The sequence below is a fragment of the Ictidomys tridecemlineatus genome, chromosome 3 (assembly GCF_052094955.1).
Source record: "Ictidomys tridecemlineatus isolate mIctTri1 chromosome 3, mIctTri1.hap1, whole genome shotgun sequence".
NCBI classification, from domain to species: domain Eukaryota; kingdom Metazoa; phylum Chordata; class Mammalia; order Rodentia; family Sciuridae; genus Ictidomys; species Ictidomys tridecemlineatus.
In genome coordinates this window covers 75,689,600-75,711,337 of record NC_135479.1, presented here as the reverse complement: position 1 = coordinate 75,711,337, position 21,738 = coordinate 75,689,600, and the positions used below count along the sequence as shown (strand labels likewise).

Here is a 21,738-nt window from a genome sequence, read left to right as displayed (position 1 = left end):
GAACTAAGTACAAATGGCCATCCACTGAAAAAGATAAATGCATGTGTCAAACATGGTAGCACATGCCTGTAATCCCAGTGACTCAGGAGGCTGAGGCAGGAGGATCATGAATTCAAAGCCAGCTTCAACAATTTATCGAGGCTCTAAGCCTCTAAATTAATGAGATCCTATCTCAAAATAAAACAAAACAAAGGGCTGGGGATATGGTGGCTCAGTGCTTAAGCATCCCTGGGTTCAATTCCCAGTACCAACAACAACAAAAAAGAGATCAATGCTTCTTACTCATTTCTCCAAATCTCAGTAAAAAGGCATACATAGCAAAAAAAAAAAAAGAGATTCACCGTCAATCTCCAGAAATGTGGACAAAAAAGAAAGCCAAAAGCATATAACAGAGGCTGGGGTTGTGGCTCAGCAGTAGAGCACTTGCCTAATACGTGTGGGGCACTGGGTTCGACACTCAGCACCACATAAAAAATAAAATGAAGGTATTGGGTCCAACTACAACTAAAAACAAAACAAACAAAAAAGCATATAACAATGTTAGACATACATTTCCTAGCAAAGGTGAAATGAAAGACTAAAGTGTTCACTGGCTTCCCCTTTCTCCTAGATAGACAGATGACAAAGACTAACCGAATCATACCTTCATACCTACTGGAAACTACTTCCACAGACAGACAGCTGTTGGCTTAGTGAAACCTCCAGTCATAATGCTCAGGACTGCTGTAAAGAGGCCTACTGTTTGACATCTTCATGTAGACAACGGAAAAGGGATATAAGGGCCCTGATTATCATACCGAGCAACTTCATTACTGCACACAAACCCAGAATATTCAGCAAAGAAAGATAGTAGAAATCTCTTTTATTCCCACCCCTAAACCTACAAGGGTCAATGAGTGGTAAATAAAAGACTATTTCACACAAAGAGGACAGTGAAAAATTATGAAAAATGCAACTCAGCCAGGTATAGTGGTACACACCTATAATTCTAGCACTCAAGAGGCTGAGCCAAGAGGATCACAAGTTTGAAGCCAGCTTCAGTAATGTAACTAGGTCCTAAGCAACTTAATGAGACCATGTCTCTCTCACCAAACCAATAAATAAATAAGCAAGCAAGCTTGAAACATTTAATAGAAATTCTAGAAGTATAAACACTCACACTTGGGCCCTACTCAGAAGTGATGATCTCTGATGATCTATGATCATCAGAATCTGTATCAAGTTGTTAACTAAAAATTGGAGGAAAGGAGAATAAATGAGTGGACAGAAACATTTCACCTACCATAAACACTTTATTCATTTTGAAGTCAGAATTTCTTCCCCCCATATTATTATGTCTTTCAGAAGATCCTTAAGTACTGTGTCATAAGGAGCTTAATCTACATGCATTTCATCAATTTTAATAAGCCCAAAATATAAAAATATATTTATTTTCCTAGAATTATGATTAGAAATTACCTGACATATGGAGGAAGGGGAAGGAAGAGAAAAAGAACATAATCATGTAATATCAAATGCTCACTAAATGCCAGGTGCTATGCCAAGTGATATACCCACATTATTCACCTAACCAAGAGTCATTATATAATGTCACTCCTCAAGAAGCTCCCTAACCATCTCATTTATTCTTTCAATACCTTGCTTCATTTTCTCTCTCAACACTATCAAATATTGTATTATTTTATCAACTTTCTGATATCATTTTCCTCCAGTTAAAAATAAAGTTATATATACTCTGTCCTTCCCTGCAGCATTTCTAGTATCCTAACAAGAACCCCTTGAGATACTGGGAACAGAGGGAACTGAGGCCTCAGGAGGTTAAGAAACATGCCAAAGATAACCCAACTAGGGAATAACATCTGACTACAGATGCATTCCTTTCTATCTTTTCTTTTTTTGAGAGCGCTAAGGGTTGAACCCAGGGCCTCAAGCACGTTATGAAAGCACTCTACTACAGAGATACATCCCCATCCCTGCCTTCCTTTAAATATGAAAAATTATATTATATTATATATTATATTACCTGAGTATGAAAAATTCTCTATACAGATTTCATTCTCAAAAATTTTCCTTTTAGAACAATATGCACACAACCTATGGTAAAGGCTACTAAAAGAATGCTGATTTAATCATGAAATCTATGCAATTCAGTGAGAGGATTCTATCACATAGCAGTGCCAGCAATCTGTCCTATGAGTAGTGAAAGAATAAAAATTTAGGAAATCAGGCTGGGGTTACGGCTCAGTGGTACAGCAGGCACTGGGTTCAATTCTTAGCACTGCACATAAATAAATAAATAAATAGATAGATAGATAGATAGATAAATAAATAAATAAATAAATGTATGTCCATCGACAACTAAAAATATATATTTATAAAAATTAGGAAATGGGGTTTGACTATATAAGGATATGGATGGCATCTTAATGGGGATCAACTCCAATGAATACTAAAAATTAGTTCAGACAAAAATATGGAGCTTGAGAGAATAGTCTATGGGATTTGTGAGCACTACTTAATCTCCAAATCCTTTCTAGATATTATTAAGTCCTTGAAGGTAGAGGCTACCCCTTAATTGTATTCCTGGCAGTACATGCCTATAATCCCAGCAATTTGGGGAGGCTGAGCCCAAGGGAGGATTGCGAAATTCAAGGACAGTTTTAATCTTTAGTGAGATCCTGCCTAAAAATAAAGAAAATAAAAAGGTCTGGGGAATATAGCTCAGTAGCAAAACACCCTTGGGTTCTGTATCCTAAACAATAAATAAATAAATAGATTAATTAATTAATTAATTGTATTCCTGAAAAACAGCACCACTTTGTATCCTATGCATAAGGACTACTATCTGTCAAAACACTCTAGTTCATAATTGAAAGATTACTGGCCCTACTCCTGCTTTATTCACTGAACAGGGATCATTTATCAGGGATCTGGAAGACTTAAGAATGTTCCCAGAATGAAGAGGGTAAGGCAAAATGTTGGTAAGTAACCTCCTCTCAATGCCATTGATGTAAATGAGTATTTTCCCAGATGTGGTCCAATAGAAAATGTGCCTAGGAAAATCCTTGGTTTTACAAAAGGCTGCATTAGTTCTGTTTGAAATTATCTTTTAGAGGACTGGATACTTCAGAGGAGATTTTTTGTTGGAATGGAGGGAAGAGCCAGAAAACAAATATTGATATTTTTAAATCAAAGATTAAACAATGCTGATAAAAATTAATGCCACTCTAGGAAACATATATAATAATAATAATAATACAGGCGGGCACAGTGGTGCACACCTATAATCCTAGCAGCTTAGGAATCTGAGGCAGGAATAATTCAAAGTTAGCCTCAGCAAAAGCGAGGCATTAAGCAACTAAGTAGACCCTGCCTCTAAATTAAAAAAAAAAAAAAAAGCGGGGGCTAGAGATGTGCCTCATTGGTCAAGTGCCCAAGTTCAATCCCTTGTACTCCAAAACAAAACAAAAAGAATAACAATACAAAAGATATGGCATCTCCTCAATTATAGTTCCACCACTCCCAGAATTAAGTACTGTGGCAAAAAACTGATAGGAACAACTTGCTTATAACTTAAAACTATGTTCTCAAATTTGTTCAGACTGTTGAAAAAAAAAACATAAAAATATAGATTGAACCCTTTATTCTCTTCAAAACTGGAGAGTGCTGATTTAATCATGAAGCCTATGCAGTTTAGCAAGGGAGGATTCTATCATGTGGCACTGCCAACAGTGAAAGAATAAAAATCTAGGAAATGTGGTTAACTACATAAGGAGATAGAAAATCCCCATAAGAAAAATTTTTGGAGTACAATTTCTGATAAAAACTAATATTTGCTTGATGATTGATTCAGTGATGAACACTGAATAGTCAGGAGGAACCCTTTTAAGTCAATAAGAACCCTGTTAACCCTGCATTCTCTGAGGATTTGACAGTGCTTATGCTATTAAGATGTAAGGTTATCAAAAAGTTTTTTCATATCAATGCTTGCTCCCAAAGCATTTAGGGTATGTCATTTCCATATCCATAAAGGGAAAATACAGCCAAAGAAGGAAACAATATAATGAGTCATGCTGAGTGGAGCAAAGAGGAAAAAATCTCATGTAAAAACTACTTTTCTCTGGCACAGCCTTCTTTTGAGATGCTGGGCTCACTGCAATCACATTGTTAAGAAAAGGCAGTGGGTACATAAAAATCAATATTCCTAAATTTTTATTCCCACTTTACAAATGGAGGAACTGAGACACCACAAAGAAAACTACTTTCCCCCAAGGAAACATTGTGTCCAAGCAGATTCTATCTATTTAGCAATTCCTCCCCAAAACTACTGGGCAGGGTTCAATTAAAAATATAGATTAGGGGCTGGGGATGTGGCTCAAGCGGTAGCGCGCTCGCCTGGCATGCGTGCGGCCCGGGTTCGATCCTCAGCACCACATTCAAACAAAGATGTTGGTCTGCCAATAACTAATAAATAAATAAATATTAAAAATATATATATAGAGATTAGAATTCTAGGTGACAAGCCAAATAGCTCCAAATGGATCAAACATAAGATAAGTACAGATTTAGATACACCAGCTCTGACTATATGCAGTCAAGGACTTGAACATGAAATTCCAACTGGCAAAGAACAATGATGAATGCAATGGACACAATTCACTCCTCTCTCCTCCCTAACAGCCTTCTTTTAAAAGAAGGGCACATACAGAAAGGACCTTGGTGCCACAGAAGTCACCATCAGTGGACTTCACCCTTGGTCTGCATGTGACTACTGACCTAGAACTGCTGTGCCAGGCAGATCCTTGGGGACAATCAAGGATCATTCTTTGCTTCAGGATTCCTATCTCAGTCACATTCTAGAAGGAAGCACTCCAGGCCTGTCATATTTTTCCATCTAAAGTCTTTGGAATCTAGTCCAACCACAACTGGGCTCTAGTTTTTAAAACACACTCTATACCCATTAACTCTTCTAGAGAAACATTCCCAGGCTTTTAAAATTTTTTCCTCCTAGCTGTTTTTTGGTAGGATATGGTATGCGCTAAAGATACTTGATTTCTTGCACCTCTTCAAAGTGAAATTATTTGAAACCCTCCCTCCCCATACATTAAAAAAAAAAAAATCCTTCCAGCATCATTTGACCGAAGTATAAAGCAACCTGGTTGGCCTCCATGCATCCGATGGCATCTTCCAAGAGTGAAAATTCCACGCAGACATAGCCATAGTCGTAACCTGGGGACAGCATTTAAATACAGACGGGAGTGATGTTAGTGCCTTGCAAACACAAAAGACACACTTAAATCCCCTGTTTGTGAACCCCTTAAACATAAGCCCTCCCAACTAGCTTCTCCCTCCCCTATACAAGGCAAAGTTGCTACCCCAAATAGAAAAAAGTACTGAAGGAGAAAGTCTGGATGTTTCTGAACTTTTGAGATTCATCCCAAACTGGCTTTTTTCTATTAACCAAGAAGATCTTTGCCCTCTTTAGCACTGTCGATCTGTCGAAGGTGCCCCACAACAGGGTAATCCCACAGAAAGTTCATGTGGGAACCCAAAACATTTCTTCTGGAAAAACAAAATCAACAAGAACACGAAATTATCTGGGGGGAAAAAGTATCCAGAGAGAAGGAGAAGCAATTATTCAATGCTAAGCTAATAATCACCACTTTTCAAACAGAAACCACCTTCAAAGAGAAGTACTGACAGTCTGAAGTAAATATTCTGTTTAGTTATCACAGGAAGTTTCTGGTTAGCAGGGGAGAGACCATGTCAGGTCTTCTCTTTGTTTCCTTATATCAAACAACTCAAGTTGTTTCAGCTAAAATCTTTATGAAAGGAAGGAGGTATTCAAGTATAAATACTAATAATTGGGTCCAAAATTATGCTTATGAATAAAGATGAGCAGTGCAGCCATCGGGGGAAAGACAGGTGTTGCTAGCAATCAATAAATGTTCAAGAATTGTATACACCATTAGAGTTATAAAACACCCTTCACCTTAACCCTGAAGAAGTGTTATTTGTAGCATGGGCCTACAGCTGTCATGACCCCTGAGACTGAGAAGTCATGGAATTTATAGGTTGCTGAACTCTAATACTAACTCATCCTATCATTTCCCTAATACTGCCTCTATATGACAACAAAAATACACTTGTCATTGTAATGCTCCACAAGTGGCTTCCTCAGTTCCTCCCTCCACTGCCTCATAGGATAAAGAAATTTATCTCTAGGAGTGGCACTCTTTAAATGGAATATCAAGGAAAAGATGTGATTTGTTCAGATGAGAAATAAAACTCAAAGAAAGTAAAACAACTCAAAGTCCATTTCATTTTGAGCACAAAATATATAGGAACAACAGGAAACTGAATCAAGGTATCAAAGACACATATACACACAAACAAACAAACAAAAAAATCCTAGGGCAATAGAAAATATAACTTGGCTGGCACTATAGCTCAATGGTAGAGCACACAGTGAGCCTGCATTGAGGCGCTAGGTTCAACCCTCACACCAAAAAAGAAAAGGGGGGAAAGAAAGAAAGTATAACTTGAAGAATATCAAATTTAGCTGGACATGGTGGCACACACCTATAATCCCAGAAATACAGGTGATTTAGGCAGGAAAATCATAAATTTGAGGGAGCCTGGCAAACTTAGTGAGAACCTATCTCAAAATAAAACATAAAAAGGGTTGGGGATATAGCTTAGCAGTAGAATGTTCCTGAGCTCAATCTGAGGGACAACCCCCCCAATCCCCCACAAAAAAATTAAATTTGATTAAATGAGTAGGATTCCTTGTTATGATAAATTAATGCCCTAAATATTTTAATATGATAATAATTTTTCACTTTTAGACTTGTTAAATACTCCAAGTTCACTATGAAATGTTACAATGATACCAGATGAGCCTTCCTTTGACTTTTAGGAAATGACTAGGAAGAAAAAACAAAAGTTGCTGGGCATAGAGGCACAGGTCTGTAATCCTAGCTGCTCAGGAGGTCAAAACAGGAGTTCAAAGTCAGCCTCAGCAAAAGCCAGGTGCTAAGCAATTCAGTGAGATCCTGTCTCTAAATGAAACACAAAACAGGGCTAGGGCTGTGGCTCAGTGGTTGAGTGGCTCTGAGTTCAATTCCCAGTAACAACCCCGCCACACACAAAAAAGAAACAAACTCTACTAGAAATGTCAGCAGTACTTTAGGCTGAAAGGCAGATTTTCTACTCTAATTTCACATTTTAGGCTAATAGATTAAATCTAGGACCAAAAGATTAAAATGAATTCAATCTGTTTAAATTTATCACAAAAGCAAGTTCTGATTAGTAATTATTTGAAGAAACAATATACATACTTATATACATATCATGAAAAATACAAATTGTTTTGTTACTTAATTCAAGCGAATTTTCTTGACCAAATTCAATGAATACCTGAAACATAAAAACATTCTCCATTTTATAAAGGGTTCAGAATATTCTTTGGAAGTTTTGTAGAATAAAAGAAGGAACTAAGATAACTGTTATCGCCAAATATCTACTGCAAACTCTCAAAAGCATGTCCATAACCAGAAACAGCTAACCATGGAACAAGCAGATGTGCTTTTAAATGTGTTGATTATCTCTACAGTTATTCAAAGGAGTGCCCAGGCCAACAAAAAGTAGACGGCTTCATAGCTACCAAAATGCAAAGCATGGGAAACTAACACAAAATTGCCAAGCCTTAAGTTTCCTTCCTATGCTTCAAAAGTGACTGGAATGACCCAGAAGAACACAGAATAGAATCTGTTAATAGAAACAGAGAGAGAAGATCCATGATAATGTCCACCTTTTGCTAAACAACAAAACTAAAATTGCTGCGAAGGAAAAACATACCATCTATAGGAGACATTAATTATCTAATAGCATCTGTACACATCAACCCTATTGTAATATTAAATTCACAAGCCCACCACTCAATTTCTTCTGCTTGAAACTTTAGCTATCAAAAAAGAACTGAAATTTCAGGTTTAATTATACTGCATAAAACTTTTTTTAAAAGTGAAGTACTCAAACGTGATCTCAGGCATTCCATGTGTTCAAAACTCATAGTTGTACCCTGACCCCGAAGACTCAGGATTGCCAAAAGACAATACAAATAATATTTATGTAGAACTTGTTGGAACGAGGCTCAATTGCAGAACCCTTTACACAGACTGATGTACTACTCATGAGACTACCTTATAAGGCAAATATTATAAATCTCATTTTACTGATAGGGAAACAGGCAAAGAAAGGATATGGTACTAAAAGTCACCTTAATGATTAGTATCAATACTGTGCTCTTTTATCTAGGTAGTCCAGATTCAAATGAATGCTTTTAAACATACACTGGAGAGCCTCTCATTCTTTTTTCTTTTTCACAAAAAAGACTGAACCCAGGGTCTTGTGCATGCAAGGCAAGCACTCTACCACCTGAGCTATATCCCCAGCCCCTTTCATTCTTTTAATAAGATTCTACATTGATTAAATACACTGAATTCCAAATTTGACCCAGTCCAGTTACATTTAGGGTCCCATATGCCTGAGAACAGCTTAACAATACAGCAGCTATTCCCATTTTAAAACATCAATGACTGGCCAGGCATGGTGGTGAATACCCGTAATCCCAGAGGTTTGGCAGACTGAGGCAGAAGGGCTGCAAATTCAAACCAACCTGAGCAACTTAGTGAGACCTTCAGCAATTTAGCAAGACACTGTTTCAAAATATATAATTGAAAAGGGCTGGGGATGTAACTCAGTAGTAAAATATCCCTAGGCTCAATCCCCAGTACAAAAAAAGAAAGAAAGAATCTATTGCAGAACCAGTGTGAATGGGCCTGAATAAGCAAGACAGAAAGTATTCATTCAAGAAATGAGTCTACAGGCTCCCCAAATTCTTCAGAAAAGACAACTTAAATGTTTTATTATAAATGATGGCTATAAAAATTACATAGTACCATGGAAAGATACTTGATATATATTTTAAAAGCTTCACAAATGAATATACTCTTGTGAATGATTACTTAAAATGTGTATTTAAAAAAAAAAAGGACTGGAATTAAATACAATGAAATTAAATCTAACTCAAAGGTTAGAAACAAAAAAAAAATCAGCTGTGAGATGAAAACCATGTACGTCAAATCATACTTGGAGACCCCAAGGTAAAGAACAACATACCATCTTTCAATAAAGGTAAGTCCAACATTGCCAGTTTTTCCTCCAGCGTTGCAACAGATCATTTTTTCTTTGGTTGACACCAGATGAAGTGGTTGGCTTGCATTTAAGGGCCATAATGTATGAAAAATATATTGCTTTAAGTAACAGAATCACAGCAAGCACAGTAAATGCTCACACTCAGAGAAACTTGGAAATGGAAACCAACTGAAGCCATAGCTAAATCTCATCCCCATCTTCCATGATCATTCCATGAGAGGGAAAATAGGGTGTGGGATAGAGGGAGGGAGACAGGATTCAAGAAAGCATAGAAGAATATACAAAAATCTGAAAATGCATATAATGCAACACAACTGTATACGAAAATGATTACAATGGTTGTATTGCTATAATAGGATAATCAGGGATTTATTTTATTTCCCAAATGTAATTTTATAATTCACAGAAAAGGTTCTTGTAGGCACAGAAGATAATCCACCTAAAGAAATAACACTCCAAAAACAACGAAACAACTTTATAGTCTAAATTGCTAGGAACCATTTGAAATCATCGATAGTAAAGTTAGTCTTGACAGTATAAAAGAGATTTTTACCACAAAGACTATCTTTTCCTTCAACTATAACTTGCTGAGAAGAAGACAGGTGGGCTAATGGGTCTTTACGGGGATTGAACCCAGGGCATTCTACACTGAGTTACACCCTCATCCTTTTTTATTTTGAGACAAGGACTCATAAGTTGCTTGGAGCCTAAATTGCTAAGGCTGACCTCAAGCATGTGATCCTCCTGCCTCAGCCTCCCGAATCCCCGGGGTTATAGCATGTACCTCCACATCTGGCTGTTCTTTATCTTAGATAAACTGGAATCATTTGATTCCCCAATTTCTGTGATGGGTCCTAGCAAATTACTGAACTTGAAGGGGGAAATTATGGGAAGGATAAGCTTTGTAGCCAAGTCAAGACAAAGTGTAGATAACCTTGAAACTTGACACTCTGGCAACTGGTGTCTGAAGAAAGGGATTTTTGTTATTGTTGTTGTTTTTGCTGCAACACAGAGCCTCACAAGTCATACAAGCACTCTACACTCAACCCCCAATAAAAGTGGTCTTGAGGGACTGAGTTCTTAACCTAAACCTGTAGACTCTTAAGTTCTTAAACCTGTGGATTCAGATAGTATCAGAATTTAATTGCACTGGAGGACATCCTGTTGGTGTCAGAATGGATTGGTGTCAAGAGGAGGAAAAAAAACTTTCACCATCTCTCTGCTTCCATGACACAGGAAATAAGCATTGCTTTCCACTAATATCATTCTTGAACAAGTTCATATATCCAACTCTCAATTTCACTTGAGATTTATTTTCTCCCTACTTTACACCCAAGTTCAACCGCAAACACCCCTGTTTCTAGGTAACTTACGGGCAGCACTAGTCTTTCAGGCAGCCATTTTTAAAAAAATAGAGGCTTATTCTTGATTAAGATTTCCCCCAAAAAATGGTCCATTTCACCAGATCTGTATATACATTTGCCAAACATATCCATTCCCTCATAAACAAGGTGAGTACATTCTAGGGTTCCATATTAATCCAGAAACTAAAAATTTTTAAAAAGTTTTTCTATTAATAATAATTTCTAAAATGATACAACAAAAACTCTACTCTCAGGCTAGGGGTATAGCTCATCATTAGCATACCCCAAATCCTGATTTCCTTGACAAGCACAAAAAGAAAGAGAAAACTCTATTACCTTAACATAATACACAATATCATTAGAATTGCACAGTTTTTTTTTGTTTTGTTTTGTTTTTGTTTTTTTTTGGTTTTTAGTTGGTTTTGTTGTTGTTGTTTGATACTGGGATTGAACCCAGAGGCACTTAACCCTTTTTTATATTTTATTCAGAAATAGGATCTTGCTGAGTTGCTTAGGGCCTTGCTAAATTGCTGAGGCTGGCTTTATTTAAATTCACAATTCTCCTACTTCAGCCTCCCAAATTGCTGGTATTACAGGCATGCACCTCCATGCCTAGCCACTGCTGTTTTAAAAATTAAGTCTGTTAGGAAAATTTTCTTGAGAGGTTCTACACTCAAAGCTCTATTTCTACCTTTTACACCTGTTAGCTTGTCCTTTGGGGATGAATAAACATATCCTTATACCACAAATAGTATTTAACCAACAAATCACACAAAATGTATATATAGCAGCTGGGAATTTCTATATTTCTTATATTGCACATGATACAACATAAGACAAGATCGCTGTTAATTTCTTCTTTGATTTAGAGACAAAGAATGGAAAATGTTTGGTTTGTGACATAAACCCAGTTAATATAGGTCTCTAGAAAAAATTAATGAAGTTTGGTTGAATGTGATGAGTTTCCTATTTTACTATCACTTGGGGACATTTGATTTTTTTTAAAAAATGACCTTATCTAGCTATATTCTTTTCTCTTTTTTTAACATTTATTTTTTAGAAGTAGTTGGACACAATACCTTTATTTTATTTATTATTTATTTTTTTTTTAAAGAGAGAGTGAGAGAGGATAGAGAGAGAGAGAGAATTTTTAATATTTATTTTTTAGTTCTCGGCAGACACAACATCTTTGTTGGTATGTGGTGCTGAGGATTGAACCTGGGCCGCACGCATGTCAGGCGAGCACGCTACCGCTTGAGCCACATCCCCAGCCCTATTTTATTTATTTTTATGTGGTGCTGAGGATCGAACCCAGGGCCTCACACATGCTAGACAAGCATTCTACTGTTAAGCCACAATCCCAGCCCCTAGCTATATTCTTTTCAGCATAGCTGTGAAATGCTATTCCATAGCCCTTTCCCAGTTTTTTTTTTTTTTTAAGAGTGAGAGAGGGGAGGGAGGGAGGGAGAGGGAGGGGGAGAGAGAGAGAGAGAGAGAGAGAGAGAATTTTTTAATATTTATTTTTTAGTTCTCGGCGGACACAATATCTTCGTTTGTATGTGGTGCTGAGGATCGAACCCGGGCCGCACGCATGCCAGGCGAGCGCGCTACCGCTTGAACCACATCCCCAGCCCTCCCAGTTTTTATACCAAGAGATTTTTCTATCATGTGTTTGATAATTATGACAACCAGTATTCTTTTTTTTTTTTTTTTTTTTGCAGAGTTGGGGGTTGAACCCATGGACTCATACATATATTGGTGAAGGTATACTGCTACCACGCAGTCACATGCCAAGCCCCCAAAGTTTTACTTTTTTTCTGTGTGTGGTGTTGGGGATTGAACCCAGGGCCTTGTGCATATGAGGCAAGCACTTTACAAATTGAGCTATATTCCCAGCCCTCAAAGTTTCACTTTTGACAAAAGCAGAAGCATGTGTGAATGTCCAAAGTAAGCACAGGAGAAAGGAATGTTTTGTTTTGTTTTAATCTGAGTTACCTGCTCCTTCTACCCTTAAAGCCATTGAATGAACCATAGACATAAAGATGCCTCTTTAAGAAAAATGAAAAAAAGAAAAAAAAAAGATAGGGATGGAGGCAGGGAGTATAGCTGAGTGGTGAGTGGTACAGTCTAGCATGCACAAGGCCCTGGGTTCAATTCCAAGCACCACAAAGAATGGGGGTTGAGGAGAAGAAAAGAACACTTCTCCAATACTAGAACCTTTAAAAGTTTCTATGTATAAAACAGCTACTCTCCTCTAGTATTACAAAGGAGGGGGGGGATAGAAATGCACTGGAGTCAGACAAGATGGCATACACCTACAATTACAAGGCAGAAGGATAGCTTAAACCCAGTAATTCAAGGTCAGCCTGGGCAACATAGCAAAATCCCATCTCAAAAAACAAACAAAAACATGTATTGGAATACAGGTATAATCAGTCTTCTTTCAGCAAACACACCAAAAAGCTATATCCATTTACATGTATTTTTCTCTACTTTTCTGATCATTTCCTATGAGACCCCAGAAAATTTTGTCTCTACAATTCAAGGCACATGGGCTGGGGTTGTGGCTCAGTGGTAGAGCACTTGCTTAGCATGTGTGAGACACTGGGTTCAGGTCTCAACACCACATAAAAATAAATAAAGGTCCACCAATAACTAATAAAATAAAAAATAATAATAATTCAAGGGACATCACAAGTTAAATACTTACTGATCTGATTACCTTCAAGCATTCATTTAGGTGTTAGTCTTTTAAATTTTGTTGCTCCTAAATGTCTAAATTTTTTAATGTGTCCCCCAAAGTTCATGTGTTGGAAACTTAATGCCCAAAACAACAAAGTTTGGAGATGGGGCTATTAAGAGGTGATTAGGTCATGAGGGTTCTGCCTTTATGAATGAATTAACATTATTGTGGGAGTGGGTTTCTAACAGAATGAGTTCAACCTACTTCCTTTCACTCCCTTTCTCGGCCTTCTACCTTTCACAATGGAATGACACAGCATGAAGGCCTTTGCCACACATAAGTTCCTTGACATTGTATTTCCCAGTCTCCAGAACAATAAGAAAAAAAAATTTCTTATAAATTACCCAGTTTGTGGTGTTCTGTTATAGCAACACAAAAATAATTAACCACATCCCATTGTCATCCTATAGTAACTTTATGATTAGAAATGACCAAGTGCTTTTCATCAATAATTACCTAAAGTAATAAATTCTTCAAACTTTCAAGCAAAAAGAATCTGATGTGTAAGAATTCCCAGATTCCTTTACAAAAACAGAAGATGCTATGAACTGTTCAGAAAAGGAATACAGAACATTTATTCCAGATACCCATTTTCCACAAAAATTGAGGCTCCTTACAGTCAAATATTGTGTTGCTCATGTTCATCAGCTTATACCCAGCATCTCAATATCACTCAGATATTGCTTAGATGAATGAATCAATTAACAAATAACATTACAATGGTGAGCCACATACTAATCAAGATGGCACATATTTGGTGGATAACACAAAAGAATGAATTGTATCTTTTTCAAGGTTAAAGAGCACTGTTATATTTTAAGATGAAAATATAACATTTTCTAGGCTTAAAATAATGAACTTAACTGAAACTAGGGACAGTCAATTATGAACTCTATCAGAAAGATATAAGTACCAACCAGGCCTTTAGTATCTGAACTTAAATTCTGTATATTCTCTTATAAAAATATCTTTAAGAAATCAATCAATTTTTTTGTGACTTTTCAGTCAATTTTCAAGAAAGTTTTTTTTTTTTTTTTTTTAATGGAAACAGAATTCAAACATTATTGATTCACCCTTTTAAAGTTTATAGTTCACCACCAGGTGCAGTGGCTCAGGCCTGTAATCACAGAGGCTGGGGAGGCTAAGGCAAGAGGATAACAAGTTCAAAGCCAGCCTTAGGAACTTAATGAGGCCTTCAGCAACTTAGAAAAACCCTGTCTCAAAATAAAAAAACAGAAAGAACTCAGTTAATTAAGCACTCTTTAATATAATAATATAATCCTATTTATAATTATAAAACCTTGACCACTAAGCCAAAGACACCTGAACATTTGGCAAAACAGGTCAATTCAAACCGGTGAAGCCAGGAACATTTCTACCTCGAGAAGGGTTCAATCCCAGGTACAAAAAGAAAAAAAAAAAAAAAACAAACCTTGGCATTCAACCATATATTCACAAAGTAGTACAACTACCATTACTATCTAGTTTGAAGAAGGGCTTTATTTAAATCAGATAGAAGAGCTAAGTGATAACCTAAGAAACATGGAAGCAGGTAAAAATCAATTTATATTAAATTACATACATTACATTTACAATCAATTTACATTAGATTGACCACTAGTATGGTCTCATTTCCTGAAGGTAGAAACAGTAAGCTAGGAAGTATGAGCACAAAACAAAGGGAAGGTAAGGGCTGGGGCTGTAGCTCAGTGGTAGAGCACTTGCCCTGCATTAGATCCTCAGCACCACATAAAAATAAAGATCTTGTGTCTATCCACAACTAAAAAATATTTTTTTAAAAAAGGAAGGTTAAAGGAAGAAGCCTGTGTGTGTGTGTGTGTGTGTGTGTGTGTGTGTGTGTGTGTGTGTTGGCAGACCTTATTTATACTGAGAATTGAACCCAGTGCCTCTAACAAATGTGGGGCAAGTGCTCTACCATTGAGCTACAACCTCAGCCCAAAGCCAGTGTATTTTAAAATCCTGTATATGGACGTTCTGTAGCCATTGCTCATTTAATCTCATTTAGCTCATTTAATCTCATTGCTCATTTAGCCTCATTGGGATGAGGCTGTGAGTTAAAGAGGCCCCCTGCACTTATAGGGACTGATTAATAGCCCTTTTCTTCTTATGGCTCCAACTAAGGAAAACTCTTTAGTAAATTATTCTAATCACCAAAAAAGCACAGGAAACCCTATTTATAATTATAAAACTTTGTCCACTAAGCCAAAGACACCTGAACATTTGGCAAAACAGGTCAATTAAGACCAGTGAAGCCAGAAGCATTTCTACCTCAAGAAGGGTAAAGAACTCACAGAGGTCTGTAGACAAGAGTTCAGACACCTTCCTCAACCAGAGAGGCAACCCCACCTCAACTAATGGTTCTGAGGAAGAGACTACAACCTGCCTATGTCTCAAAACTGATATTTCAGAATATGCAAAAAATATGCAAAACCTGGGTTGGAGCTGTAGCTCAGTGGTAGCACACATAAGGCACTGGGTTCGACCCTTGGTACCACATAAAATAAATGAATAAAAAGTAAAAGCAGGGCTGGGGATATATCTCAGTTGGTAGAGTGCTTGCCTCACATGCACAAGGCCCTGGGTTCAATCCCCAGCACCACAAAAAATAATAATAAAAACTGTAACTTTACCCTTAAAAAAAACAAAAAAAGTAAAGGTAATTGTGTCCATCTACAACTAAAAAATAAAAAGAAAAAGAATATGCACAATCTGGCAACTTCTTTAATTGGGGGCTTCTGCCAAGATTTCCATGCTCAGGACCATATAGATTGGAAGCCTATGAGGATAGCATTTAATCTGAGAAAAAGACAAAAAACAAAAAACACACCCCACAATTGAACTTGCTCCTCTTTCCTACCATCACTCGAACTACCCAGTCTAAGAACTCAGATTTTTGCCTTATTTTTATTTTTATTTTTTCCCTTTGGGTATTTTGGGGGTATAAACCACAGCCTCATGCATTCTAAGCCTGCACTCATTCACTGAGCTACAACCACAGCCCCTGGATTTTCTTACATGGCACCAAAAAAAAAAAAAAAAAAAAATGGCAGTATCTTGAGACATTTTATCTAAAGCAAATTATCTCCTGCAAATTTGGAAATATTCTGATGGACATAGAAAAAAAAAAAAGAATAGCAGAGCATAGGACAGTCCCTATTCTAAAGCATTTTACACACAAATCAAAATAGATAACTTCAAAATCTATTCAGAAAAGGACTCTACCCTCCAAAATAGAACAGTAATTAAGACGATCAGTACAAAAGATAAGAAAAAAACAAAACAGTTAAAATGTTCTGCTCATCATTGTCTTACTATAGCCTAAAAAAAGCCACCTCTTCCAACTCCAGATATTATGTGTGGTTTTCACATAGAGACTTCTAAGGTGACACAGTTCACCAACCCAAACTCACCAATCTGGTGGTCCTTATTTATGAATAAAGAAGGTGTTAAAGATGTCTCATTCTCAGATCTAGAATGAGACCTGGATACAAAAAAGTCCCCGGCAAAAAGCAGCAGACAGAGAACCAATAAAAGTCCATGATTTTGTTAAAATTTCCCTTTCAGAAATATGAACTACCAACTAGCCAATTCTTGTTAACTTTAAGGGGTTTCAACAAAGGAGCTCCAACTAAAGAATGACTTAGCACCCAGGAAAGAATGTGAATTTCATCTTTATGTCATCTATATGTTACCTAGCATGAATGAAGCCCTGGATTTGATACTCAGGATGGCAAAAAGGAAGAGGAAAAGAATGAAAGAGAGGGAAAAAGAAAGGGACAGGGAGAGGAAGAGGGAAAAAGAAAAAAGGAAGAGGAGGAAGAAGTATCAGCAGCAAACCCTGAAAAATGAATAGTCCTAACCAAGCCCTGAAAAGACATTTTAACTCTCTTAGGTCACCCTTCCCTTCATTAGCTAATAGAACTAAATCTCACACTTCCCTTGACACTAAAGCTTGGTACCTTATCATTCCTGCAGTCTACAGTAACTTCAAACTGTCACTTCCCTAAGAGTCCAAAAAGCCCCTATTCTGCAGCAACCAACATATCATCTAATGAGGTTCAAAATATATTATGACCAGGCTGGGCATGGTGGGCACACCAATAATCTCAGTAACTCGGGAAACTGAGGCAGGAGGATCACAAGTTCAAAGCCAGCTTCAGCAACACACAGAGATCCTATTTCAAAATAAAAATAAAAAGGGATGTGGATATAGTTGAATGGTAGAGTATGTTATTAAAAAAAAAAAAGTGTATACGAGTAGACAAGTTTTCCATTCCCAGAATCTATATAAAGGTAATCTTTCATAAGAGAGATAATATCTTAAAACAAACGTAAAGCTTACAAAACCATAGCTCATTAACAGAACTTTCTACTGGAAAGTCTTTGGGTAGGGAATTTTAAAATAAATAAGTCAAACCCTAGGTCATTTCAAAAATGACTAAATTTAACCCAACTTCCAGGCCCTCTCCCCAAGCTTACCTGATCTCTCCAGCACCAAATCATGGAATTCTTCTCTAGGTCAGCCATCCATTGCCTCCATAAGATTCACCCAGCCCTAAAACCACCTCCTGGTATTTTATACATTTTTATTTTTTTAAGTTCTGCCATCTTTCCTTAAAGCTATCTGTGAACATACACCCTAAATGTGGTAAAAAAATCTGATTAAGACTCTTGGTGGAAGGCAGGAGCTTTTCAAGTTTTAGAGATGCAACAAGTACATGTAATATTTTCCAAGCAGCCTATGGTCAATTTCTACCTAAGAAACTAAAAGTGTTTACTTGTCTATTCTGTGAATGCCAAAAAACGCTGCAAAATGTGCACTGGCACTTTTTTTTTTAGGACAGAGGTACTGAGGATTGAACTCAGTGGGGTACTTGACCACTGAGCCACATCCCAAGCCCTATTTTGTATTTTATTTAGTAATTCGGTCTCGCTGAGTTGTTAGCACCTCGCTTTTGCTGAGGCTAGCTCTGAACTCACAATCCTCTTGCCTCAGCCTCCGGAGCTGCTGGGATAACAGTAATGTGCCACTGCGCCCAGCTTGTGCTGGCACTTTTTAAAAATTTTTTTTGGGGGGGTACTGGGTATTGAACCCAGAGACACTACACTACCACACTAGCTTTGAGTTATTTTTAAACTGTGCAAAAAGTTCTAGAATTAAAGAATCTAGCTGGGTATAGTGACACACACCTATATTTCCAAGATCACAAGCAAGGCCAGTTTTAGCAATTTAGCAAGACCCTCAGTAACTTAGCAAGACTCTGTCTCAAAATAAAAACTAAAAAGTACTTGGAGTGTAGTTCAGTGATAATGCACCCATAAATTCAAGCCACAGTACAAAAATATAAAGAATCTAAACAAACAGTTAATCAAATGCAGTGGTTCTCACAATTCAAGGCACATCAGAGCCATCTGGAGGCCTTGTTAAAGCACAGATTGCTAAGCCCCACCTCCAGAGTTTGTGATTTGGTAGCTCTAGGGGTAGGGTCTGAGAATCTGGATTTTTTTTTTTTTTGAGAGAAAGAGAATTTTTTAATATTTATTTTTCAGTTATCGGCAGACATAACATCTTTGTATGTGGTGTTGAGGATTGAACCCGGGCCGTACACATGCCAGGCGAGCACGCTACCACTTGAGCCACATCCCCAGCCCCGAGAATCTGGATTTCTAACAAAATGAATGGTCATGATCCTGCTATCTAGGGCCCACTCTTACAATCTCATGTTGACAGAAGCTATTCATTATCGTCTTCAGTTTGCAAGGCTTCTGCTGATCATTTAGTTATTATAATTCAGTGGCAGAATACTTGCCTAGCACACACCAGGCCCTGGGATTCTACCCCAGTACCAAATATAAAATAAAAATAAAATATATCAGAGTTAGGCACAGGGGCGCATACCTATAATCCCAACTACAAGGGAAGTTGAGATAGGAGAACCGCCAAGTTCAAAGCAAGTTCAGCAATTCAGTAAAACTGTCTAAATCCTCAGCTTGGCAAAATGAATGAATAGATAACATTTTAAAATAAAATATAACAGCTTGATGTCCATTTTACAACTCTTTTTTTGTTTGTTTGTTTGTTTGTTTTTGGTACTAGAGATTGAACCCAGAGGCGCTTAACCACTAAACCACATCCCCATTCCTTTTTTATTTTAGAGACAGGGTCTTGCTAAGTTGCTTAGGACCTCACTAAGTTGCTGAGGCTGGCTTTGAACTTGCGATCCTCTTTCCTCAGCCTCCCAAGCTGCTGGGATTACAAGTGTATGACACCACTCCCAGCTCCATTTTACACTGTTCTGGAATTTCCAAATTACAAAGAAATTGCAAGAATAATAGTTAAAGTAAAACATAATCCTCTTTATCTGGGTTTAACTATTGGCAACATTTTGCCCCTCTAATATTACTCTCTTCTTTCCTCCTATCAGATATATCAAATGTTTCTTTTGAGCCATAAGAAAACTGCATGTATCATAGTTCTTGACTTCTCTAACATAACCATAATAATACCAAAGTCAGTGAATTTAACATTGATAAACCACTACTACAATCAAGATATTAAAAAAAAAAATCTATTACATTCAAAACCTCTGTCACGTTTCTATATCTGTCAGCTCCTGCACCAACATCCTGGCAACCATTATTTTCTATCCCTAAAATTCTACCTTTTCCAGAACATCAAAAGTGAAATCACAATATATAGTCTTAAAAAAAAAATAGGAAAAAAAAAAAAGCTACATAGTGACACATGCCTGTGGTCCCAGACATCTGTGAGGCTGAAACAAGAGGATCACTTGAGCCCAGTAGTTTCAAAGCAGTCTGGGCAACATAACAAAACACCCTATCCCCCAAAATAACACATAACATAAAATGCACCATTTTTAAAGTCTACAATTCAGCAGCATTCAGTATACTCACAAAGTGTGCAACCATCAACGTTATCTGGTTCCAGGATATTTTTATCAGTCCAAAGCAAACCCCATATCCATTAAGCAGTCACTAATCATTCACTCAGAGGAGAAATATCTCTTATAATCACTTATCTGCTTTCTATCTTTGTAGAAATTTCAAGAACCCATTGGTTTTTCTATCTGCTTCTTTCACAAGGTTTTCAAGGCTCATGCAAGTTCTGGCATATATCAGTACTTCACTCCTTCTCAGCCAGTACATATAGGCTCTTGAGTCTAGTTTCTTTCAATCAGTAAAATGCCTTCAAGAACCAACCATGCTGTCATATGCATGAATAGCTTCTTGAGTTTTACTGCTGCACAGTATTCCATCATATGTAAGATATACCAAAGCTTATTATTCCAATCACCAAAAGTCATTTTACTCCTGATACTTTTTCCAGAAATATAATAATATAACTTAAGGTAATTTAAATATCACAATGTATAGTCTGAAAAATTTTTAAATATATTTAAATTTTTAAATATCAAATTTTTGTTAAATTTTCAGCAAAAGTCTTTTGAAGCAAATCTTGGCCTATATTGAATCTCTTTACTGTGTTCATTTAGTCCTGTTAGAATATCCACAGATTTTGCTGCTAAAGTATTGTCCTGAGTATTCATCCCTGTAGGGGACATAATTCATATATCATCTATGTACCACATTCCATTTCTATGACCAGAAAAAAATTATAAATTAATTTAACACCTCTGATTCTGGACCCTTGACCCTATATTTATATAGCTCTAAATGGGACAAAAATGAACAAATTACTAGAGTCAAGTGAATAGTCATTAATCTTTTCTCTGTTATAGAGTTCATTACATCAACTAAAAGGATGAACTCTACCCAACAATTCCCCTTTTATGAGCACATCCATCTAGCATGGACTCTTCCAGATCATTATTCATTCTAAAACTCTGTCATTTTTCTTTATAAAAGTCATCTTTCCCCACTGAGTTTACACATGATCTTTTTTCTTTTTGGTATTGAGGATTGAACTCAGGGGCACTGAACCACTGAGGTACATTCCTAACCCCTTTTTAATATTTTATTTAGAGATAGGGTCTCATTGAGTTTCTTAGGACCTTGCCAAGTTGCTGAGGCTGGCTTTGAACTTGTGATCCTCCTGTCTCAGCTTCCCAAGCTGTTGGGATTACAGGTGAGCCACCACACCGGATGGGTTACACATGATCTTACAAAGAGTAAATGCTAAAGTTCTCAGAACATCTGGTTGTCCCAAGACACATTCTTCAGCAAATATGTAAAACCTAAGTTATATTGCCATGAAATCTAAACTACCCTTTAATGCCTTCACTTAAGATCACAACTGTTCTCCACATCATAGAACCGACTGTGCCAAGCACTAGGGAAACAGGAGGGAACAATACAGACAAGGTTCTTGCTGCCATGGAGCTAACTTTCTAGAGGAAAATACATAAAACC

At 37.0% G+C, this 21,738-nt stretch overlaps 1 protein-coding gene across 4 annotated transcripts in view; it reads right to left on the bottom strand.

The window, feature by feature from the left end:
- Rbm6 (RNA binding motif protein 6) overlaps window positions 1–21,738 on the bottom strand; it is a 100,266-nt gene that overhangs the window by 47,227 nt on the left and 31,301 nt on the right. For all 4 annotated transcript variants that reach the window (XM_021727491.3, XM_078043212.1, XM_021727492.3 and 1 more), the window contains one exon: window positions 5,156–5,229. In XM_021727491.3, coding sequence (XP_021583166.1) covers window positions 5,156–5,229 — 74 coding nt within the window. The remainder of the gene's footprint in view (window positions 1–5,155; window positions 5,230–21,738) is intronic.